At 47.7% G+C, this 25929-nt stretch overlaps 1 protein-coding gene across 1 annotated transcript in view; it reads left to right on the top strand.

Moving 5' to 3' along the window:
* Window positions 1-25929, top strand: part of PCSK2 (proprotein convertase subtilisin/kexin type 2) — a 166031-nt gene that overhangs the window by 19342 nt on the left and 120760 nt on the right. The window contains exon 2 of the mRNA XM_077316561.1: window positions 9276-9380. Within this exon, the coding sequence (XP_077172676.1) occupies window positions 9276-9380 (105 nt within the window). The remainder of the gene's footprint in view (window positions 1-9275; window positions 9381-25929) is intronic.

Genomic DNA, 25929 nt, shown 5'->3' on the forward strand with positions numbered 1-25929 from the left:
TTGGCAGAGAAGAGCGAGACAGGAAAAAGTTGAGGAGGGGCTTGGAGGTGCGATAATGTTTAGCGCTACATCATTCAGCTGGCATAGAAAGAAAAAGAATGCCATATCAGCTTACAGGAAGTTCTGACCATAGAGTTCCTGCTCATTCCTAGAGCTACCTGGAAGCGACAAGGGTTAACAAGTGGCAGAAACTCTACAGTAACATTGCCATAATGTTTCTGGTGATTGCTAGAGTCACCCTTGTCACTTTTAGGTAGCTCTAGGAGTCACCAGGACCTCTATGGCCAGAACTTCCTGTGAGCTGATGTGGCATTCTTTTTCTTTCTATGCCAGCATTTCCCTCCCCCAGTATGATTGTGCCCTGCATTTTGTTCTTAGTTTCTGCCTGCTGATCAGGTGAGCATTGGCAGGTAAGAGCTGCAATTGGCTGGAGGTCTCCCACCATAAGCAGGCAAACAGGAACCATGGTGAGGTACAATGACTACACCTCTCTGCTCTGCTGATTTTCTCAGCATGATCCCTTTGTTTGCTCTGCAGAAAAAGCCAGCGGCATAGGGGCTTAGAACCCAATCAGAAAGGCTTATGTGTGACCTACCTGAGAGACCAACACACTGGCCTGGCCACTAACCTATGGAACCTTAGTGGATGAGCTGTCACAAAAACAGCCTCTCTTAGCCCAGTCATTTTCTTGTGCATTGTAGCTGAAAGAAAAAGGTATCTTTTAACTTCTCCCATGTGTCTCTTTAGGCTTTGATTTAGATCGTGATGAATCGAAAGGAACACAAATGCAGAACAGTGCATTTCCATGGCATAAATTGGGATTACTCTTTGTTGTAAGGACAGCTATGGAGACAGTGTTCAGCAGTCTGTAAAATCAAGCAATCCTAGTTTGGGGCATGTTTTCATGTGAAAGGAGTGACTATGTGGCAGCAACCACCCCCAGGCATATATGAACATAGAAGGAATGACTTTCTACTGACTCAGACCAATAAACTATTCAGGCCTTTATTTTTTACTCAGATGGGCAGCAATTCTCCAGGGTCTCAGGCAGAGGTCTTTCACATCACCTACTCTTTCTATGTGTTAAATTCCTGCTCAGAGAGGGAGGGGCTTTCAAGGGAAGTGCATAAACAGAGGTGTTTTGCCATGGCCTTCCTCTGTGGTGTTCTCCCTTCCAGGTCCCAACCCTTCTTGGCTTCTGAGATCTGGTAAAATTGGGCTACATCATGCTGCCTTCCCTTCTGCCACATAACTGACTACTTTTCACTGGAGAGGCTAGAGATTGAACCTGACATCTTCTGCATGTCAAGCAGATGTTCTGTGGCCCTGCTCATAGTTCTAGGACTGCCATAGTCCTAGTCCAGGACAAGATGTTTCCATTTTAGATGCAATTGGCTTATTTCACACATCCTGTCAAGCCATGGTTTCGGATTGCAGAATTTCAGAATCACAGAGAGCTGATAGAGACCATGAAGGGTCATCCAGCCCCCACTTTCTCAGGGACTTCCAATGAAGCTTCCAATGAAGGAGACTCCACCATCATCTGAGGCAGCACACAGCCTTCACCATCAGAAAACGCGTTCCGCTATTTCAGTGGAACCTCCTTTCCCATTGGACACATTGTTCCTAGTCCTTGGCCCATTCTGCACACGTTGGATAATGCACTTTCACTGTGCTTCTGTGGCTGGATTTTCCTGTGCGGAACAGGAAAATCTACTTCTAAAGTGCACTGAAAGCACATTATCCAACAAGTGCAGAACTTGTCTCTAAGGCAGTAGTAAACAAGTTGCGTCCCCCCCTTTTATCACCCCTTGCCCTTTTCTTTTCCAAGCTACAAGTACCCAACTCTCTCATCCTCTCCTTATAAGGCATGGATTCCAGTTCCTCAACCATCCTAGTCACCTTTCTCTGAATACATTCCAACGTGTCAATATTCTTCTTGAGGTATAGCGTCCAGCACTTGGACACAATATTCCAAATGACGTCTAGCCAATGTAGAATAGAGTGGTATGATAACTTCCCTTGCTCTGGAGCAGGGGTAGTCAAACTGCGGCCCTCCAGATGTCCATGGACTACAATTCCCAGGAGCCCCGTGCCAGCGAATGCTGGCAGGGGACTCCTGGGAATTGTAGTCCATGGACATCTGGAGGGCCGCAGTTTGACTACCCCTGCTCTGGAGTCTATGCTCCTAGCAATGTATTAGCCTTCTTAGTTGCCGTATCACACTGCTGGCTCATATTCAGCTTATTGTCCACTAGAACTCCTAAATCCCTTTTACATGTACTACTATCAAGCCAGGTATCCCCAATCTGATATTTAAGTTTAAGCATCACATTTTTATTACCCACTTTTATTATTATTTAGGGGGGCAGTCTGAATGAGAGCCACTGAACTAGCTACGGTTAGTTCAAATCAATGAGACCAAGATGACCACTTCTCCCTCTCTTACAGGGTTTCCCTTCGTCTCCCTTCTGGCTGAGTAGCCCCTTTCTCCTCCTTCGTTGTTTTCCCTGGCTGTCCAACCTGGGTTGATTTTGCACTTACTTTGTTTATTATGTTGTGGATCCTGCTGAATTCAGATAGATTTGAATGCGTGTCTTACTCTATTCCTTCCCCCAAATTGAAACAGAAAGTGTTCTGCACTCAATTGGGAAAGCTCAGAATGGGGGGGGGGGGGAGCCAAGTGCAGCAGGAGCCTCTTTCTTTCTTTTCATAAAGTGGAGGGAGATGATTGGAGACAGCAGAGGAGGGGGGGGAACCAAGAGGAAAATATCTGCTGAGAGGTTAGGGCTTCTGGAGCGCAGTCACTTTAAGACAAGCCTTGCAACTGGGAACCAGGAAGTCTTCGAACTGACATCCTGGCAAATCGGGGAAGACTGTTTTGTTACAGTGTTGGAGGCAAGAGGCAGCAAGATAATTTGCAGAAAGCAGAGAGCTGCACATTTACTCATGGTGTTTTTTGAAATATCAAGGCTTATATCCACTCCAGGATATTGCGGGGAAAAGGTAGGGTCACCATGAATTAATCATGCTTGTTGCAGAGGGAAAATTTAAAGCACCCAAAATCAAAATGCAAATCAAATTCAGTGTAGACAGGAGGGATTCATTCAAACTGAGACTGGGTAAAAAGCCCCATGCAAACTACACCCTGGTCATTTGAATGTGTATTGTTAGATGCTGATACAAGCTAGGGAATTTAGTGGAGAGACTAAAGTCATTCTCTCTTTTTTTTGGTCCTGAATAGAAAAAGGCACATGAGAGACTGATGGTATTTCAAAAATAACAAATTTGGAGGGGAAATGGTCAGGTAGGAGTCAGGTATAGGACTTGTGAGGCGAATGGCCAACAGGAATCAAACCGGAGAATTTGTCACAAAGAAGTAACTGTATCTGTGATTTAGACAGGTCTTGACAACTTGAGAGAGATTTCTTGGCAGTCTTTGATCAAATGCAGATACTTCTTGGGCTTAGAGAGACTTACATTGGTGAAGGCAGGAAAATTAAAACAAGTTCCAGTCTCTTTCCTTATCTACAGGTTTAGGGACTTAGCTAATAGCTTCTTTGAGGAGCTATTACTCTCAGATTTGGAATGGGCTAAGCTTAATTGAGGATCCCTCTTGATCCTCTCCCAGCCTCTTAACCTTCCTTCCCAGTCAATGATCAGTTCTTAAATGTCAACTCTTAGGGTACTCCCAAACATTGAAAAAAATAACGTTATGCGAGCATAATGGCATCGCGCTAAATATTATCACGGCTCTGGCCATTCCTCACCATCTTGCCATCTTGCTGCAGTCTGCCACCTTTTCACACTTCTTACAAGAACTGCTGGAAATGCAGAAGAGAGCAACACACTTTATACGTCTGTCAATCAAGCCAAGAAGCTGGTCCCCTTTCTCTTTTTTAAAGGTCCCGCGATGCCCACTAATTTTTAAAAATTAATAGTTCTCTGTTAAAATGCCTATGCATCTAATCGTAGATACATAGAGCTTTTTATAACAGCTGGTTTGGGTCTGGAGTCTAGCTGGCTCGGGCTTCCTTGGTTCCTAAACGGGTTGCCAGCAGGTTCCAGGGAGCCTCTGCCCCAAAGCTCCTCCATCCACCTGTTGGCTGGCGGGGTGGCTCTGCGGGATCAGTGGCCATGAATGTGAACCGTGGGGGGAGCGCTGCTGGGGATGCCACCTGTTTGCTGCTGTGGGTCTGGTGTGGGGGAATGCCGGGCACCTGAGCCCCAGAGTTGTGGGCCTGCAAAGTGAGGCTGGCGCCAAGGAAGGGTGGATCTCTCTTGTCTGGTCGCTTGGGATGCCAGCATCCCAGCTACCTACCGCTCCCTCATACAGACTGCCTCGCCAGTAACCCCTTTGCCTCCACAGCCAAGGCTCGCTCGAATGAGAAAACCCACACCGTTTCAAAGAATGGCACAGTCACCTTCCGGTTGGGCGCCTGTTTTTCTCTTAGTGCGCTGGGGCCAACCAACAAGGGTGTCTGGGAGCAGCTCTGCAACCAAAGCCATGTTCTGTTGGTCTCTTCCCCCCCCCCCCCCATCTTTTCTAACCTCTTTGCTTTCTAGTCTCTTCCTTTCTTTCCCATCTGTCTCAAAAGCCCCTTTGAAGAAGTGCAAGGAATTCCACCAAGCCCCTTTTGGCACCCCCTTCTGAGCTGCTGCCTTCAGCCCACCCACCCCATCACCTGCCCTCCGTGTCCCCTCTGCCTCTCAATGTCACCACATCATAGGCGACCTCCTTGAGTAGGATGGACTGTGGCCTCTGCTGCAGCTGAAAACCCTTCCCTACGGCAGGCAGGGAGATAAGGGGAGACACCCCCCCCTGCAGACAGCTCTCTCCCCCTTTAATAATCCACAACGCTGGAAACAGAAAGCACCAGTTGCTTTGGGTGTCTTTAGTAAAGATGCAGCACAGGGAGAACGCATCCCACTGGGGTCCACCAAGATACGGGGAGGGAGCTTTGACTTTTGAGGAAGGCTGGTCAATTAAGCTTGCTTGTCCTGTTGAAAACTGGTCACTTAAGCTGGCTTGTCCAGGTTCTCTGTGGGTATTTCAGCAGAAACTGTAGCCGGGTATCTCGAGTCTATCCCCAGCCCTTATGGACTCACGAGTCTTGAATAGTGTAAACACTAATCTCATTCCTGATATTTTTTGGGGGGGGGGAACTGTAGAGAGGTCTGCTTTGCATGACAACTTTGGGAAAAAATTATTTTTGGCTTTGCCTGCACACTTGTATGGCTATTCGTTGCTCCAGGCCATTTGCTTAAACAAAAAAAAAATCCCTTCCCAAGAGAAGGGAAAGGGAGGTGGGTGCGAGGGCGGGACATTGGAGGCATAGATGGCACTTCTTCACCTCCACACATTTTTTTAGCGTGTAGTGTGCTGGTTGGCCTCTGGGGAAAAGTAGTTTTAGTTTGGGGAATCCACTTTATGTGATTCCCCAACTAGTGCTTTAAAATGTAGGATGTAGCCAGCCGTTTGCTGCCTGGATGTTGGCTACATCATGTGGAGTGCCTGGAATATAACAACTACCTAAGGTATGCATTTCACTATATATAACAGGGGCGTAAAAGCCCTCAGCTGCCACTCCTGACTCCCTCAAGTGAAGAATTGCTTTTCCGTCCCCTGAAACTCAAAACTCTCAGACCAGACTAAAGCATTAACCATTTGAGAAGAGCTGTTTTTTGTACCCCACTTGACTATCCAAAGGAGTCTCAAAGTGGCTGAAAATTGCCTACCCTTCCTCTCTCCACAACAGAGATAAGTGGAGCTGTGAGGTAGGTGAGGCTGAGGGAGCTCTGAGAGAACTGAGACTGGCCCAAGGTCACTCAGCTGGCTGCATCTGGAGGAGGGTTGGGGAATCAGACCCGGTTCTCTAGAACCACGCTGGCTCTCACTGTCTGTCACACATGGTTTCAAGCTGGTTTGTTCAACACAGTTAGTTTTGAATGGCATGTGAATACAAATATCTGGGCTTAATTTTTGCCTCATTCCTGAGTGGCCCCTCTCTGCAATGCAGACTGGGAGACCAGCCAGCTCCTTGGTGGGGAGAGAGCGAAGGAGTCAAAACCAGCATCTGTGAAGCAAACCAGGATTTGCTTGCCTACAAGATGAACATTTCAAATAAATCATAGTTCAAATAACACTCTGGATTTGTGCTAGGTCTGAACTGAGTCGCTGACTCCATTGGGGATTGGAGGGGCTCTCTTTTCATCACAGTGCAGCAGAGATGCGAAGAAACCCCCCAGTTCCTATAGATGTTGTCCTACTTTCCAGTTTTTAATGAGCCTTGACCCAGATAGAATATGGAGCCCTAATCCTGAAGGGGCTGTTATAAGAATCCAAAGCAGGCATAAAACATTCATCAGGTGACTTCTGGAATCTCCACGTTTTCAGGTGACCCTCCCAAAGGTAAACACCGGTGACAAAATGGCTTTGGTGGACCTTTGGACGCACTGATGGGCTTGTCCTACGTATAGCTCGAGGGCCATCCTTTTGTGCGGGAACAAGCTGTTTTCTATGTTTCTTGTTGTGTAGAAAAAACAAGTCAGGAATGTTCCGTCACAAAGAGGTCACCATTCTTTTTAAAATTCTTGTGATTTAGAGGAAGGCAGCAGGAGAACGCACGTGAAAACAGAGTTGATGAAAATGCAGATGAGACACTTGTGGACAATCCGGAGCAAAGAACAGCATAGACATGTACAACCCTGCAAGAGCTGCCATACGGGGGGCTATGCACACTACCTCTCTTCTCTCTCTGAACGACTTCCATCATACAGCCTGTGCAGCCGTATAGCTCATCGTGAAGCTTCGTGGGCCTTTCCTCTCAGAACAGATTCATGCAGCCACATTTTTGAGCACAAACCAAGACACTTGTAAGTAGGGTTGTGTGCGGTGGCGCACGAACCGTTTCAGGCGTCGGCCTGGAACAGCCGATTCGGACGCCACCGTGCACAACCCTCCTTGTAAGGTTGCCAAGTCCCTTCTGGCAACTGGAGGGGGATGAGGGGGGGACTTCCCTGGAGAAAGAAAAGGGTCCAGGCCTCATTGCTGGTGTCGCACTGGAAGTGATGTCATTACCCCAGCGACATCCAAGTGACACCATGGTATTGACTTGCTTGGTGAGAAGCATGGGGCTCAGAGAAGACTCGAACAATGTGGTTGGCGTGAAATAAGGCCACAACTATTTCCAAGAATACCTTGCCAGGAGGGTTGGCATGGCAGGGTTTTGCCTGAGCCCCTAAAGCAGTCAGCCAACTACTTTTCCTTTTATGGCACCTTCCAGTCCCTGCTCCAGTTCCCATCCGGGAACACAGGTCCCTTCAGTGCCATAATCCCTATCCTGGGAAGTGTCCACCGAGGATGCTAGAGAGGGCGCACACCTCCTCTGGCTCCCTCCCAAGCCACCTGGCCTCTGTTAATGCCTGTGCCTTCCCAATTGGTCTGGCACCCGCTCACAGAATCACCACCTCCTTAAGGAGGTCCCAGGTTGGGGAGTTTGCCCGCAAAACCAACTACCCACAACAGGCTCCAAACCCTGCCAATGTGTGCAAGTTGTGACAAATTAGCAAACTTTCAATATAACTCAACATACAGATTGCATAACTGTGCCTTGTGTAGAATCATAGAATCATAGAGTTGGAAGGGGCCATACAGGCCATCTAGTCCAACCCCCTGCTCAACGCAGGATCAACAGGATCAGTGTAATAAATTCCCAACCCTTACAACCAACAACATGAGGGTGGGAAACTCTCTGGAGTTTCCCTTCCAACTTTATCATTCTACCCATTCTAGCCCCTTCCAACTTTATCATTCTACCCAACTGCAGGCATGCTTGGAGGAAACGGATTATCTAGACCCATTTCACTCTGGCTTCAGGTATGGAAACTGCCTTAGTCATCTTGATGGATGACGTGTATTGGGAGAAGGAGAGGGGCAATGCAACCCTATGGTTCTTCTTGATTTTTTTAGCGGCTTTCAATACCATTGATCCTCCTCTGCGCTGCCATGCCACCACCATCATGAAAGGCCGAACAACCTCTCAGTCCCCAGGTTGAGAACCATTCTCGGTCTGGGCCCAGGTTACCTGAGGGACTGTCTATCTCCTTATGCTTCCCGCAGGGCCCTACGCTCTGCGGGTTCAAATAGGTTGGTGATCCCTGACCCACAAGCCTGGCCTTGACCTGCCAGGTGGAATGAGCTCCCAGGATGGCCCTGTTGGAACTCACTCTGTTCCACAGGACCTGCAAGCCAGGGCTCTTCCACCAGGCTGGGCTGGTTGAGGCTGGGCTGGCAGAAGATCTTGCCCCTCCTACAGCATCTCCTATTAGCAATATAACCCTTGGAGATCTGGCAGATTGGGGGTGGTAGGGTGGGGTTTTTGGTTTATGGCTAGATGTTGGGGTTGAGGAACTGTGTAGTTTTATATATTTTACTTGTATCGCATTTTATTTGTTGTTACTTGTTGCGAGCCAGCAGGTCGGTAGCATTGGCCTATAAGTATAATAAATAACAACCCTAATTGCCTGTGCTAAATTTAAGATTTTGTGCTCTGTTAAAGAGTAACACCACACCTAGCTATTAGCGGTAAGGAAAACTTGGTCTCTGGATACAGAAGAGCACGGCGCGGTAATGTCAGACTACAGCTATACATATGGGCCGATCCTGCGTTGAGCAGGGGGTTGGACTAGATGGCCTGTATGGCCCCTTCCAACTCTATGATTCTATGATTCTATCATTCTATATCTGTACAGGACTTCTATATTCATTTTTAGCATATGAGCAAAACTGACTTTAGTCTGAGTCCAGTGGCTCCTTTAAGACCAAAAAAGTTTTGCTCTGGGTATAACAATAATACATTTTTATTTTTAATCTGCCCTTCTCTGAAAGCACAGGATGAGTAACAACACACAAGAAAACAATAAAATAACAATAATTGGCATATTAAAATATTCTACAATCAGATTAGTTCAAAGCTACCTCGAATTTCCCAGTGTGGAACAGAACAGATGTCAAACATGGTGAAGCTTGGCTGAGATTTTGGGGAGATGTGTGTGCACACAAAAGCTTATGGCTAGAAAAAAACGTTGTTGGTCTTCAGTGTGCCCTTGGACTCAAACTTTTACTGCTGCTTTGGACAAACAGGGTAACCCCTCCAAAACTGACTCTATTATGCATTATTTCCCCCCAATAGGATTTTCTAGCAAGCGAATGTTCCTTTTCTAGCAAGCCCAGCGTCTAACTTTTAATTATTTTCTTACACAACCTCCTCCAGCTTCCTTTCATCGTGAATGGATACCACTTTTACCACCATGGTTTGCCCAAGGTTCGGAGACGGCGCACTCTTCAGCATCAGCTCCGCTTAGAAAAGGACCCTCGGGTGAGTCATCCCCAAATGTGGTTACTGTTTGGAGTCCAACAGGTTGCGTTGTTAGGAGGCTGTGAAGACTCAGAGAGAGGAAGCCGCTTGGAGAGAGCTGCATGCATGGATGATATGCAGGTTTTGGTTTTCCCCACTGAACAGCTAGGGATACTTCCTTGCGAGATACCAAGCTTTAGATACCAGTTGATACCTGTTGTAGCAGACGTATGAATACTTTGTGTCTTTGGGGCCTCAAAGATCATGTCTCTACATTCTGCACAGCTGAACAGCTATCTCACCAATCTCCACGTATGGCCTGGAAATCTGCTGGAGCTACAATTGATCTCCAGACTACAGAGATCAGGGCTGAATCTGCACAGAGCTCTTATTTCAATCCCAGGTTGATTCAGTCCCTCCCGTCTACACTGAACGCAATTTCCATTTTGATTTTGGGCAATTTAAATTTTTCCTCTGCAACAAACAGGATTGATCTGGAGTGACCCTACCTTTCCCCCGCAATATCCTGGAGTGGATATAACCCTCAATATTTGAAAAATTAGCATGAGTAAACGTGCAGCTGTCTGTTTTCCCTGAAATAACTTGCTGCCGATCCTCCAACACTGTAGAAAAGCCCTGATTGGCTAGAGAATCAGTTCAAAGGCTTCCTTGTTCCCAGGCTGCAAGGTTTCCCTTAAAGGGGAAGCCCTAACTTCTCTCAGCAGAAGCTCCAGAAGCCTTAAATTGGCAGAGATTTTCCTCTTGGTCCCCCCCCCTGCTGTCTCCAATCCTCTCTCCCCCCCCCTTCAAGAGAAGAACGAAAGAGGCTCCTACTGCATTTGGCTCCCCTCCTTCTGAGCTTCCTTAATCATGTGCAGAACACTTTTCTGTTTCAATGGGGAGGGGGGGGGTAGAGAAAGACCCGAGTTCAAATCAATCTGAATTCAGCATGATCCACAACAGAATAAACAAAGTAAGTGCAGAATTAGCCCAGCTCCCCTGGAAAAAATGGCTGCTTTGAAGCATGGCCTCTATAACTGAAGCATGGCTGGTAACTCCCCTCCCTAAACCCCACAGGGCACAGGACACTAATCTGAATATTCTAACTACGTGTCTCCTCAAATGCCCCCTGCTGTTGAATCAGGCACACTGCAGATCTTCCAGGTGCCAACCCAATAGGCCCAGGACACAAATGTAGTCATAATCTGCACACCCTTCCTTCTTGACAAGAGTCCTACAGCTGAGCCTGAAGTCAAGTAAAGGAGGGGAATTCACCCTATTGCCCTTCTATGGGGGCGAGACACAACGGGGGCCTCAGCTAGTCCAGCATAGCACCCATTTCTAAAATGTGAATATTGAGCTCAGCTAAAGATACTTCTGTTCCTTTTACAGTGGCTAGAATCTGTTCTTGGAAAGCAAAGAGCTAAATATTGGTTGGCTTTTCTGTCCCTGTGTGAGAAGTTTCAGACAAGTTTCTAACATCTGTCCCAAGCCCGACACCTGCAGCCCTCTGCGTTATTTGTTCCTCCATCCTTTGGTACCACAGGCTCTTCCTTTGCCCTCTTGTTATTATCCATCTCTCCCCACTTTCTGTAGCTCCTTGCTAGGGAATTCACAACTGGAGTTTTAGTTCAAGCTCTCTGAAATGTATGTATCTTACAGTGCATCCCTAAGCAGAGTTACAGGGTTGACAACACCCAGGTGGTAGCTGAACATCTCCTGGAATTACAACTGGTCTCCAGGTGGCAGAAATCCATTAGCCTGGAGAAAATGGTTGCTTTGGAAGACAGACTCCATGGCCTTGGATGCCACCGAAGTCCCACCCCCTCCCCAAATCTTGCCCTTCCTGGTATTTCCCAACCTAGAGCTGGTGACCCCATGCACAGAGACTGCTGAAGTAAATCAGATTAGAACAGGGGTAGTCAAACTGCGGCCCTCCAGATGTCCATGGACCACAATTCCCAGAAGCCCCTGCCAGCATTCGCTGGCAGGGGCTTTTGGGAATTGTGGTCCATGGACATCTGGAGGGCCGCAGTTTGACTACCCCTGTATTAGAAGGATATGACTCGTTTTCGAGTGGCACTGAACATATATCCATTGTGGCCAGACTTGCAAGTTTTGCTTGACGCTTCCCTCTCAGTACCTGCTGCCCTCTCCAGCCTCTCAGGTCTCCCGTTTTATTACCCTGCGCTTGGAAAACAGAGGGAACTGGGGAGTTCCAGCTGTCGGTCCCAAAATTACCTTAGGCAAAAATAATATGCAAAATGAGCCCCAGAGGCAGTCTTTTAAACATGAATAGCTAAAGCCGTAGCAGGGAGATCAAGCGTCAACAAACAGATGTCTCCCTTTGCACCTGCCTTGGCAGGGTTGCTTTCCTTTGTAGGAGGTGGGAGAGAAAGAGAGATGGAGCATGCTAGAGAGGGGCAGTGGCTGTGTGGCCAAGCATCGTCTGGGCACACAGACAGTCCCAGGTTTGATCCCCGGCCTCTCTAGTTAAAGGGACTGGGCAGTATGTGATGTGGAAGACACCTGCCTGAGACCTTGGAGAGCAGCTGCCAGTCTGAGAAGACAATACTGACCTTGATGGACCAATGATCTGCTTTGGGGTCAGAAAGCTGAGTATCATGTGATTTACAGGGCAATCCTCAGCAGAGATACACCTTCCCAAGCTCATGGACTTAGGGGGGGGGAGGTAGTGGTATATAAATATAATAAATAAATAAATAACTGCGTAGGATTGTACTGTTTGTTTGCCTGTTTGGGCTCGTGATTGCTTTGTAGATGGTTTCCATGGGAGTATGTCGTTATGAAGATGAATTCTTTTCTGTGCTGCATTTCTGTTCTACATTTCCACTGCAATTTATCTATTTATCAATTCTCCATTTTTATCCTCTCTCCTGGAGAGAAGGGTGATACATGCGATTGTCTGTTTTCCCTTGCAATAACCCTAAGAGAGAAGTTGGGCTGTGAGCCACTGAATTGGATGGATGAGCAAGAGTTTAAATTTAGGTCTCCTGTTCTGGTGCCCCGACCTGGATGGGCCAGGATTGCCTTCTGTCATCAACTCTTAGAAGCTAAGCAGAGTCAGTCCGGTTACAACTTGGGTGAGACACCACTGAGGAAATCGAAGGCTGCAATACAGAGGAAGGGGATTTGGAATCCCCCTTGTCTTGCCCCGACCTGGATGGCCCAGGCTAGCCTATTGTGTCATATCTCGGAAGTGAAGCAAGGTCAGCCCTGGCCAGTATTCGGATAGAAGACCACCAAGGGGGTCCAGATTTGCTATGCGGAGACAAGCAAGGACCAGCCAACCCTGTCCATCTCTTGCCTTGAAACCCCTCTGGGGTCACCGTAAATAAGCTGTGACTTGGCAGCCCTTCCTGCCAACCCTCCTGGGAGATCATGGTGTCACACTGGCTGGTGTTCATGGTCCTCAGTGCTTCCTAGGAGGCCTCTGATCTTAACACTGACCTAATCGAGACTGCCTTACCATTCAAAAAGCTTTCTTTATCATATGCCATAACTTTAGAACAAGGATTTCCAACCAGGGATCCATGGACGCCAGGGGGTCTGTAGGAGCTCTGAATGGGGTCTGTAGCCTTTTCGCCTCCTGCCTTAAGAAGAAGAAGAGTTGGTTCTTATATGCTGCTTTTCTCTACCCAAAGGAGTCTCAAAGTGGCTTCCATTCACCTTCCCTTTCCTCTCCCCACAACAGACACCCTGTGAGGTGGGTGAGGCTGAGAGAGCCCTGATATTCCTGCTCGGTCAGAACAGCTTCATCAGCACTGTGGAGAGCCCAAGGTCACCCAGCTGGTTGCATGTGGATTCAAACCCAGCTCGCCAAATTAGAAGCTGCCGCTCCTAACCAGTACACCAAGCTGGAGTTAATGGACTTTGTTACAAGCTAGGGAACCTGCCACTTCCATTGCTCTGCCTCCTCCACTCCCATGCATGAGTTCTCTCATGGTTTCTGAGCCTGAGAGGGATTGGGGCCTGCACACCTACTCCCACCTTAAACTGCATCTTGTCTCCCTCCCCCCTCAGTCCTCCACCAGCCAGCCTGTTAACATGGGTGGTGATGTCACTTCCACTGACATGTCACTTCTGGGGGTGGTGGCCAGCTGATATCACTTCCAGAGCTCCTCAAAGGCTGAAACATTATTTCAGGGGCTCCTGCATTGTCTAAAGCAGGGGTAGTCAAACTGCGGCCCTCCAGATGTCCATGGACTACATTTCCCATGAGCCCCTGCCAGTGTTTGTAGTCCATGGACATCTGGAAGGCCGCAGTTTGACTACCCCTGGTCTAAAGGTTGAAAAAGACTGTGTCATGAATCCTGATTCATGCCTCAACTTTGATCTCGGTCTCCCGGTCTCTCCTGGCCAGTTGTCCTCCTTTGCATACCAAGACTGCTTGCAGCAGGGACTCTTTTCCTGTGCTCCCTCGACCTTGCGGGTCTGTGTGAAGACTCAACATTCACAACAGTTCAGATTAAAGGACGGGCCAGATGGTTCTCCTGTGAAACCTTCGTTCCCGCCTCAGCGATCCCTCGTTTCCCCCTCCCTTTAGTGAACCCCTGTATTAGTATCCCTGAACTTTATCGATTGTTTGTCTCTGCCCAAACGTTTGCTCAATGAACTCTGCAAGTAGAATCTTTTGTATTGCTCTGTGTAATAAAGACTTTCCTTTGGATCTACCCTCTGCCTGTGATCTCGGGAGTCATTTTACTACAGACTTTACTAGTGACTTCTGCCTGGTTCCTGACAGGCTGCTTTAGATCACTATTAATAGTAAAAAGCCACCGTATTTTAAAGAGGCTGACTCCAGGCTGTCCCAAGCTCTGAACTGCGTAGGCACACCTCGAGAATAGGTCCCAGTGTGTGTCCTGGTTTGTGAGCCCACAGATCAGCTCTTATCCTAGAATTGGATTGGAAGAGTCTCTGCAAATCTTAATGTCAGAAGCCTCGGCATTACTCAGGAGGGGTTTTCCTCTGACGAGCGTATTAGGATGACTGGCAAGGGTGATACGAGGGTGTTTGTAAATGCAGCAACTGTCTCATGCTAAGAGGAGGAGCACATGCTGGAAACCGCTGTCAAAAAATAGCTTTCAATTCAGGGGCCGTGAGGATCTGAGATGGCGAGAGAGAACCATCCCTAGGGGTATAATGAGGGCACCTGGATTGCCAGGCAGCCTACAGATAACACGAGAAGGATTTCCATAACGCATCCCTGCTTTTAAACTCTCTCTTGGTTTCCAGGGCTTTGGGCATGATGGAGCAAGAGTCCCCAATCTTTTTTGAGCCTGTGAAAAACACTGGAATTCTGACACAGGGTGGGGAGGCACCCCTCCAAATGGCGTCTGTAGGAGGCGGAGCCAAACGCACAAGGAAGCCCCAGTGCAGAGGAGAAGAGGGGTTATTTAAGGAACACACCGGAGGGCAACAGAAGGGAGACAGAACGAAACTAATACTGTAGTGGAAGCGACAGCTGAAATAATGTTATTTTGACAACTGAAAAATGGCTCTTCTGTAGCAAGGCCCAGTAACTTAATTCAGAATTCTCGCTTTTGAGCTTAGGTGCTTGAGGTTTTGCTCAGCAACAGATTTCTGGAACTGGTGTGTGGCAGAGTGGTTAGAACATTAGAGAAGAATCTGAAAGACCCAGATTCAAATTCCTACTCTGAAGTAATTTTAATCTGCATAGTAAATTGGAACTTCAGTGGCCAATCAGAAGCCCTGCTGGGAAGCAGCCCCACCTGGACCCACCCAACGCTGGGTGGGCACCAAGAGATGTGTCAGCGGGCATTGTGGTGCCATGGGCAGCGTTACTGAGCTGCTGCCAAAAAAGAAGCTCCCTTGTTCCAGTCCAAAGCAATGGTTAAGAGTGGTGAGCCCTCATCTGGAGCCCCAGGTTTGAGTCCCCACTCCTCCTCCACCTGAAGCCTGCTAGATGACCTGGGCTAGTCAGGGTTCTCACAGAGCAGTTCTCTCAGAGCTCTCTCAGCCCCACCTGCCTCACAGGCTATCTGTTGTGGAGAGAGGAAGAGGAGGCGATTGGAAGCCACCTGCTGTGAATAGTGAGAAGTGGAGTATAAAGAATCATAGAATCATAGAATCCTAGAGTGGGAAGGGGCCATACAGGCCATCTAGTCCAACCCCCTGCTCAACGCAGGATCAGCCCTAAGCATCCTAAAGCATCCAAGAAAAGTGTGTATCCAACCTTTGCTTGAAGACTGCCAGTGAGGGGGAGCTCACCACCTCCTTAGGCAGCCTATTCCACTGCTGAACTACTCTGACTGTGAACATTTTTTTCCTGATATCTAGCCTATATCGTTGTACTTGAAGTTTAAACCCATTACTGCGTATCCTCTCCTCTGCAGCCAACGGAAACAGCATCCTGCCTTCCTCCAAGTGACACCCTTTCAAATACTTAAAGAGGGTTATCATGTCCCCTCTCAACCTCCTTTTCTCCAGGCTGAACATTCCCAAGTCCCTCAACCTATCTTCATAGGGCTTGGTCCCTTGGCCCCAGATCATCTTCGTCGCTCTCCTCTGCACCCTTTCAATTTTATCTACGTCCTTCTTGAAGTGGGGCCTCCAGAACTGTGTCATCTCTGGTCCTCAGGCTACCTGTAATACTGGGTCCTCTGAGCAAGCCAGACCACAGGAATGTTGCACCACCACTGCCCCCTGTCCCACCTTGGGGTGGCGTTGGGAATCCCTCTCTAAAAAGGCAGACCTGGAGGAAAGCACATACCTGAGGAAGTTCTTTACAACCAATAGAAGAAGAACACCAGCTTCAGATTAGCATTTTCTTGTTATTCGTACGTTTAGCCAAGCATGCCTTATTGCCAGAATGAAACATATGCCTTCGGTGAGTGTCTAATACAGAAGAGTAGCAGTTATTTCCCCAAATGGCTTTTTCAGGGAAGGGTGGAAATTAATTCACAGCATACACCTTAATTGATTGAGGTTGGGTTTTTTTGTTGTTTTTTTTTTGCAGAAAGGGAGGAGTATCCAAAGAGGGAATACTTACAACTTGATAGATCAAAATGAGTAACTGTGTTAGTTTGTCTTTAGCAACAGAAAAGAGCAAGAACATAGGAGAAGGAAGAAGAGAAGAAAGGGGGGGGTTGGACCCCGTGGCTTACCCTTCTTCTCCCCACAACAGGCATCCTGTAAGGTAGGTGAGACTGAGACAGCTCTGCGGAAACTGACTGGGCCAAGGTCACCCAGCTGGCTTAATGTGGAGGAGGAATCAAACCCAGATTAGAGGCTGCCTCTCTTAACCACTACACCAACATTGTTAAAATATTCAAGTTCTGTTGTGTGCATGATTCAACAGAATATATGAAGAATATCCAACAGGGGACATCAGAGGAGATGTGTAGTTGGCACATTTAGATCAGGAAACGAAGTATTTTTCTAATAATCTCCTCCTGTGTCCTGATTGGCTCAACCAGAGACTTCTTGCTCCTTTGAACGAAACCCATGCTGAATCTTAGAAATCACAGTGAACGCTGGCAGGGGCTCATGGAAATTGTAGTCCATGGACATCTGAAGGGCCGCAGTTTGACTACCCCTGTCTTAGGCAGTGGTCTACCCCCTTACTGACAAGCTGATCCAGTCAGCCAGAGATGCTGGGGATTAACCTCGGGAACTTCTGCATGCCAAACAGAGCCTAGGAGAAGCCATCTTTGATCAGGCCAGTGGCTCATCCAAGTCAACACAATGGCCAAACCCAAGGGGCCACCGGAAGTCCCCCAGCAGGGCTAGAACTCCAGAAGCCCTCCCACTGTGGCCCTCCAAGCACCAAGAATATAGAGCATCACTGCCCCAGACAGGGTGTTCCATCTATACCTCGTGGCTAATAGCCTGTGATCCGTTTGTCCAGTCCCCCCCCCTTGAAACTAGTAGCTGCCACCACTTCCTGCAGCAGTCAATTTCCATGTATTAATTACTCCTTGGTAAAGGTAAAGGTATCCCCTGTGCAAGCACCGAGTCATGTCTGACCCTTGGGGTGACGCCCTCCAGCGTTTTCATGGCAGACTCAATACGGGGTGGTTTGCCAGTCAAACCACGGGGTGGTTTGCAGACTCAATACGGGGTGGTTCCCCAGTCATTACCGTTTACCCCCCAGCAAGCTGGGTACTCATTTTACCGACCTCGGAAGGATGGAAGGCTGAGTCAACCTTGAGCCGGCTGCTGGGATTGAACTCCCAGCCTCATGGGCAAAGCTTTCAGATGGCTGCCTTACCATTCTGCGCCATAAGAGGCTCTATACTCTTTGGGTGAAGGCCCTAACCTCTTTAGCCTTTCTTTATAGGGACACACTTCCACCCCCTTCATCATTTTAATTGCTTTGCCACTGGTTTTCGGGACTGTTTGCTCCTGCCTGAAACAGGCCAATTACACAGTGGACAGCACCCGTGTATCCCACCAACTGAATTCTGACCTTTCCTGTACCTGTGAAAAATATAACTTTATGCTGTTTCACATACCATACCGTTCTATGCAGCCCCCCAGGTGAGATCATTCGGTAAAGGTGGAGCTTCTTATGCCTGCCTATCCAGTGCATATTTAATCTCGCCGTTCCTCCAGGATGCTCAGACAGATATTTTCTTCTGCTGTATTTACCCTCGTAACAGCCCTGTGAGGAGGGCAGGTAGAGAGAGAGAGAGAGAGAGAAGGTGGCTGGCCTAAGGTCACCCAGAAAGCCTCATAATAGACAGGGGATTTGAACTTGGTCTCCCAGGTTCTAGTCCAGCCCCTTACCAATCATACCACACTGGCTCTTGGTTTGCATCCCCTGGAAATTCTGGGGATTGGTTGGGGAAGCCTAGAGGGGGGGGGATTCCAGGGAGGACTCTCAGCAGGGTGTCATGCTCTGCAAGAGTCTCCCCTTCTCTCCAGGAGAACAGGTCTCTGTCATCTGGAGATCACTTGCCGTTCCAGGAGATCTCAAGGCCCCACCTGGAAGCTGGCAGCCTCACTCAGTTATTTTCAATGCACCAATATCACACAGGAAGAATTTTAATTGGAGCCATTTTGCAAATTTAGCATTAATCTCAAGCACAAAGCATCCCAATGGGGCAGTCAACTGAGCACTCCCAAATGAGGCCTGCCTTGGAGCGCATCCACTTATCGTGTCCAAACTGTACACGGGGAACAATCCTAGAAAGAGAGAGTTAAACGGGAAAGTAATTGAAATTAATAATGAATAAGGGAAAGCAAACCAAAAGAGCCGGAAGCTATCATTTGGCGCCATATCAAAACGCCTCATCTCGGGTTTGATTCTGCACTCCCCCACATGCAGCCAGCTGGGTGACCTTGGGCTCACCATGGCGCTGATAAAGCTATTCTGACCGAGCAGGAATATCAGGGCTCTCTCACCCTCACCCACCCCACAGGGGGTCTGTTGTGGGGAGAGGAAAGGGAAGGAGAATGTAAGCCGCTCTGAGCCTCCTTCGGGTAGGGAAAAGCAGCATATGAGAACCAACTCTTCTTCTTCTTCTTCTCCTTCTTCTTCTTCTTCTTGTGAGAGAGGAGATTTAGTACCAAAACCAAAACTTGTTTCATTTTCTTGTTTTGTCAGGTCAACGGAGTGCAATAAGTTGCGAACGCAACAAATGGTGTTTTTCTTACTTCTGGAGTGTGGCTGTATTTACACCACTGATTACAGGCTTTTTAAAAAGTTTGCTTTTCTGCCCTGAGGTAAATTCTCTTAGGTATCTTATCTGAGGAAATGGCTGTTAGCAACATGTTCCGGCCAGAGCTTTAGGAAAACAGTGTTTCAGGACCAGGTGAATTTTCTCTTCAAAAATGCCATTTATTTCTTGGCATGAAAAACAGATTGTCTTTATAAACAGAAACTGAGGTTTATTAAATCTTGTAGGGCAGGATATATGTAGGGGCTCTATCATTTTGTATGTAGTATGAGGGAACCGCCTGACAGCCTTGAGGAGGCTACCTCAGATGTTACAGCCCAGGGGTAGTCAAACTGTGGCCCTCCAGATGTCCGTGGACTACAATTCCCAGGAGCCCCTGCCAGCAAATGCTGGCAGGGGCTTCTGGGAATTGTAGTCCATGGGCATCTGGAGGGCCGCAGTTTGACTACCCCTGTCCACTGCTTGGCAAACATCAATTAGGAAATGCCATCCATGTCCGCACTGGAGGCTTCACGCTGGGTTGCGATCTGGAGACTGAGTTAGGGCAGGTTGCTTCACCTCTTCCTTCTCCCACACAGGGAAGCATTTGGCCCAGTGCATCTCATCCACCCCAGATTTGTGCTCCTTCACAGGAGCTGGGGCACCAAAGTTCCCAGTGCAGAAATGGAAGAATGTAGCTTTAGCCAACTCATCCATAGTACTATAAAAGTACTACAAAAACTGCATGTTGAGTTTGTGGGTTACAACCTTTTGGCTTCAGAGGTCATAAAATGGAGAGCAGGCGTAAACCTGTTTGTATCACAACTTAGACACAGCACTCAGCTTCAGCCCCAGCTAAAGGACAATCGCCGCTTACACAAAAATTGTTTAAACATGATTGGAATGACCTTCAAAGAGACACTAGGAAGAAATGTTCTCCACTCGACCTCAGGATTAAATACTCCACCACAATTGATCTGCCTCTGTACTGTAACATGTTGACAGTTCCTAATTTGAGATGGTCACATATGCCCATTACCAACAGCTCAGATGAAGGGTCGTTTTCTTCACATGCCTCCAAGCCAACACCAAATGGCAGAAATTGATCCATTACTCCATGTTTTCTTGTACTATTCAAAATACAAAGGGGGAAAGAAATAAAATTTTGAGAAAATGGATTTTGAACCATTCATCCTTCCCTAATAATGTAAGACTCAGATTGTTTTTGAGTGGCTTATGTCAAAATTGTGTTGCTGTTGTAGCAAACTCCCGTTTTACTGTGATATTAAATTCGTAAATCAATAGATGCATATTCGGCTATTAAATCTTAATAAAACGGAAACGGAAACATCTTATCCGATGCCGCCTGTAGGATAGTCCCCAAATTCTGTCCAGTCATGCACAACACAGATCCGGCATATTCCAACACTAAAAAGAGGATGTGTGGGGCCAGAGAATCCACCTTCCAAAATAGCCACTTTCTCTGGGAGAATGGTTCTCTGTTGTCTGGAGGCCAGTTGTAACAGTGGGAGATTTCCAGCCCCCACCTGGAGGTCGGCCACACTATTTCCAGTTCATGCTGGGAGCGATGTTGTCATGTTGTCAGCAACACCAGTCTAGACTCCTCCCTGCTGCCTGTAATTCCCCCTGTTGGCAACTCTATGACCCATTATGCATGGCAGCAGCCATGTTGGGCTGCTGCCGGGCAATTTGCTGGGGCAGAATGCCCGGCGCTTCCCGTGTACTCACAGGGGAGGAATCCCCCTAAGTATGCAGGCTGCCCCGGCGTAGCGCGGGAGTGTGCACACGCACAACACTGGGGCTGGAGAGCCTGACTCTCTGCCTGGAGGCAGCAACAGTGAAAAGGTGAGTGCGGGGGAGTGGGGGGGAATGGGACCCCCACTGTACAATGGTGAGGAGCAGCATGCCACTCTCCCACCAAGGTGGGGGTGGGGGGACTCACTTGTTGGCTCCACGGCTCCGCAGAGCTGACAGGGCTGTGCAGTGTCCCTCCAGGGACACTGTCGTTTGAGGGAAGGGCCAGTCAAAATGGCCCGGCTCTCCCGCTTATGCACGGGGCTGGCCTGACCCAGCCCCCGCTGGCACTCGCGGCATCCAAGGGAACATGGAAGATTCCCCGTTCCCTTGTCGCAGGTCTTCCGGGGCTCTACACCGGGCCAGGGCTGGGATGGCAGCAGCTGGGTCCATAATCGGGGCTGCCCTGCTGCTGCCATCCCGGATTTCTAGCCCTGTGCATAATTGGTCTATGAGAATATCACCTCTAGTTCTGCTTTAATCTTTGCTGAGTCAAGAAGAACCCACGTTCCATGTCCTGATAAGTGTGAGAGAACTGACAGCGGAGCCTTAAGATAGCTTGAAACTTTCCAAATAAAGCTCAAGACTGAACGTTCCCTTTTCTCTTTTCCCAAGCATGGGGTAGGAACCCATTAGACAGTGAGTGATTTCTTTCTGGTCAGCACGGCTATTAAGCCAGTGCCTGAGCAAAATAGGCTGCAAAAATGATGCACAGTTCTGAATTTAAAATTTGCTGGGCCTGACCTAAATAGATCAGTCTCTCTGTATGTTTTGAAACCCAATTCTTTTCCTTTCCCCATTAAAGCAAATCTAGTATTTCTTATACCTCAAGCTGCTTCAAACCTGAAATCTCTAAAGAATAGAGTCTGGCTGAATATAATTATCCCTTTTTTTTTTATGGATGCTACAATCTACGTAGCAAAAGAAGCAACCTGATTTCTCTTTGGCAGGAGTGTTATATAACACTGCAGTATTCTGCCAAAGAGAACCTTAGTCTCTCCCCCCCAACCTTCACTCCCGTCTCTTTCCATAAAAAGACTAACATTTTTACCCACCCCCTTCTTCTTAAGCAAGCAAAATTAATTAAGAAAAATACCAGATGCCGAGTGGGATGAACCTTTACACTTCTACTCGGCTGCAATTTCAAGAAAATTAAAATCAAACCTCTTTGCAAACAGATGTGCCAAGATAAATGTTAAGGATGGGGAGAGGGGAGCACCGAGGACTCTTTTCTTGATCTCTCATATGTTTGGTTGAGAAATGTAGAGTAAATTAAGCAGGGCTCAGTCTAGAGGAGAGTCCGTATTGATAAAGGCCAAGAGACAAAATCGGCCACTATTCCAATTGAACTCCAGGGTGTATTATGCATGGCAGGAAACCTCACAAAAAGTCTGCCCCCCCCCAAATGTCAATGTTTTTATTTGTGCACATGACGGCATTTGTGTTGTGCAAAACCCAGTGTCATATTTCTGATTCTGCATGGGGGCCCCTCCTCATAGCGTCAACAGCATTTTTTTCAGTATATTATTTTAAACTAGCTTTGCAACGACTTTAATTTTTGTGACGGTACTGAGGAAGCTCATTTTTCATGCATAAATGTTAGTGTGTTGGTCTGCTCACAGTCCCTCATCCACCAATGGGAGCTCAAGGCACCTGCTGCTGATGACCTGCCTCTGTCAGCGATCATGTGAAGGTGCCATTTGCCCTGGCAACCAAGCCAACTGTATTGTCATGTAAATTAGGATTGCACCTCTCTGGTATGCATGGCATTTCCTCCTACAGCCTTTTGTGAATGCTCCTGAGACTACAAAGCTCTACCTCTGATTGATGACCATGGTGGGAGGGGGGCATTTGAAAGTTTATTAGACTGGTGAAGAGGAATGGTCTGAAATGCTGGTTCTTTCTTGCAGGAGAAAGAGGAAGCAGAACTGCTTCGGCCTGTGGGTGGAAACTCCCGTTTTGGGAAGCTCCCATTTTGGGGGCTTTAAGTTTGCATGGGGACCTGTGGTCTGCTGTGTTTCATCCTGCCCACTCTCTATAAGGAATAGTATACATCAGAGGGGGAAAGGTGGTGGCTTTGACTTTCAGAAGCCCCATGGAAAAGTCTCCATGTCCATGAACTGCAGTCCAGTTAGGAAACAATTAAGGAACAGAGTGGGGGAGGTTCTCTTATCTCTAGTCAAAAGGTCAACGACTTTGTGAGTAGTCACTATGAAAGTGGATTGCTACCATGCTGGAAGGGCTCAGCGCTGGACTAGATGGCTTTTTTGCAGGCTTCTATCCATGCCCCTATAAGAGCCTCTTGTGGCGCAGAGTGGTAAGGCAGCCGTCTGAAAGCTTTGCCCATGAGGCTGGGAGTTCAATCCCAGCAGCCGGCTCAAGGTTGACTCAGCCTTCCATCCTTCCGAGGTCGGTAAAATGAGTACCCAGCTTGCTGGGGGGTAAAACGGTAATGACTGGGGAAGGCACTGGCAAACCACCCCGTATTGAGTCTGCCATGAAAACGCTAGAGGGCGTCACCCCAGGGGTCAGACATGACTCGGTGCTTGCACAGGGGATACCTTTACCTTTACCTTTATCCATGCCCCTGTGCTATTTGGCCCATTTACTGCCTAGGTAGCAAGCTTTGGCCTGCTGCATATGCCCCATGCTCAATCTTGAATTCTAATAGTGTAGAGTAAGAGAATCCTTAATTCATGGCCTCTGCTTCTGAAATAAGGCAAGTTAATTTGGAACTTGAGACTCCTGCAGGAAGGAATTCAGATGAGGAAATTTTCAGAAGCAGCAGATGTTCTCATGGGCTAATTTAATTATCTTGATTGGACCTTATTATTGACTTCTTATTTTTAAGCATCTGTCAATATATATGTATCCAAGGAAAATTATTTTCAGCACTACAAAGAACAAGGAATGGCTTTTATGGCTTGAGGGAACTGTACTGTGCATGGGCCATGAAAGTCAGGAGCATTTCCCCCGCCCTAGTCCTTCAGAGAATGGAAGCTGGGAACTCCCAATGCCAAGAACCTCGGGTGTGGCCAGAGGGAGGGCTGAAGCTGTGCAGTCCTTGAGCCTCTTTCACCGAGCTCCAAGAAACTCCCAATTTAGAGTCATGCAGTTTGGTCAGAGTCAGGCAGTTTAATTTTCCACCCTATGCAAAAGAGGAAAAATCCACTTCTTGAATTAAATGAGATCAAGAGAAGAGAAAGCAAGGCTTTAAAGCAGGGGTAAAGCAGGAACTGCGGCCCTCCTGATGTTCATGGGCTACAATTCCCATGAGCCCCTGCCAGCATTTGCTGGCACGGGCTCATGGTAATTGTAGTCCATGGACATCTGGAGGGCCGCAGTTTCACTGACCCTGCTTTAAAGGGTACCTTTGTAATGTGATTAAGTGTCATGGCCACAGGAGATTAAAGAGCTTTAAAAGAGGATTAGATGGATTCATGGAGGATAAATCTATCAATGGCTACTACTGTGGTGGCGGAAGGGAACCTCCACAATCAGAGGAACTAATCCTCTACATCAGTGGTCCCCAACCTTTTTATCACCAGGGTTGGAGACCGCTGCTCTACATCACAGAGCCAGGAGGCAACATCATGGGAGGGCCTCAGCCTCTCTGCCCTGCTGTTGGCTATCCAGAGAAACTGGTTGGCTCCTGTGTGGGACAGGATCCTGGAATAGATGGATTATTGTTTTGGCCCAGCAGGACTCTTTGTATGTTCTTATCAGGGCCTTGGCCTCTCTGCCCTATTCTTGGACATCCAGGGAAATTGGTTGGCCTCTATATGAGACAAGATGCTAGACTAGATGGTCTGAGCCAGTAGGGCTCTTCTGATGTTTTTATGACTGTTGCCAAGGCCTTTCCTTTCTGTTTCCACCTGGTGTTGGTACCAGAGGTCTACTACCTCAGGAAATGAACATTCTCTTTAGTCCTCATGGCTGTTGGCCATGGATGGACCTTTCCTCCTTGAATCTGTCTGATCTCCTTTTAAAGCAATCTATGCCGGTGGCCTCAAGAGCCTCTTGTGGCGCAGAGTCGTAAGGCAGCAGACATGCAGTCTGAAAGCTTTGCCCATGAGGCTGGGAGTTCGATCCCAGCAGCCGGCTCAAGGTTGACTCAGCCTTCCATCCTTCCGAGGTCGGTAAAATGAGTACCCAGCTTCCTTGCTGGGGGGTCAACGGTAATGACTGGGGAAGGCACTGGCAAACCACCCCGTATTGAGTCTGCCAAGAAAATGCTAGAGGGCGTCACCCCAAGGGTCAGACATGACTTGGTGCTTGCACAGGAGATGCCCTTACCTTTTATGCTGGTGGCTACATCCATCAACAGTCCTCAAGCTAGTCCTCAAGCTAGTCCTTGAAGAAACTCAAGGCAGAATACCTGGTTCTCCTCTCTCCATTTTATTCTTGTGAGGTAAGTTGAGATAAAGTTACCAACCTAAAGTCACCCAATGAGTAGCATGACAGAGAGGAGATTTGAATTTGGGGCTCTTTGTTCCTAGCCTAACATGGATGGCAAAAAACCCCAACACATAAAAAAATTTATTTACTTGCTTCATTTCTCTCCAATGGGAGCCCAGGGTAGCTTACATAATTCTCCTATTCTCCACTTTATCTTCACAACAACAATCCTGTGAAGCAGGCCAATTAGAATCAGACCTTTATTGGCATACAAAAGAGGTATATATATATATGTGTGTGTGTGTGTGTGTGTGTGTGTGTGTGTATGTATGTATGTATTTTCCGTACATACATATATATATATGCCTAGTCAGCTGTAGAGACTTGGTCCCTGGCTCAATGACTGGAGGGTTTTTGTTTGCTAGTGAAAAGTGATCTTGGTTTCATCATCCAATCTGTGTCATTTAGTAAGAAGTGGGCTGAAGAGCTGCCCTCAAATAGAGGAACTCACGTATGATGGTTTCAACACAGCCTGAATTACAGGGACATATTTCTTCAAAATAGGGCATTTGGGGGAATCTCCCTAGAAGAACAACAGAGGGGAGAGCATTAAATCTCACAACCATCAATGCTAGCCACCGATGTGTCATTGTGAAATGGTAAAAGTATAAGGGAAGAAACCTATAAGTTGGGGAAAGTCCCAAATTCCAGGG

This window comes from Paroedura picta, chromosome 1, assembly GCF_049243985.1.
Source record: "Paroedura picta isolate Pp20150507F chromosome 1, Ppicta_v3.0, whole genome shotgun sequence".
Taxonomy (NCBI): Eukaryota; Metazoa; Chordata; class Lepidosauria; order Squamata; family Gekkonidae; genus Paroedura; species Paroedura picta.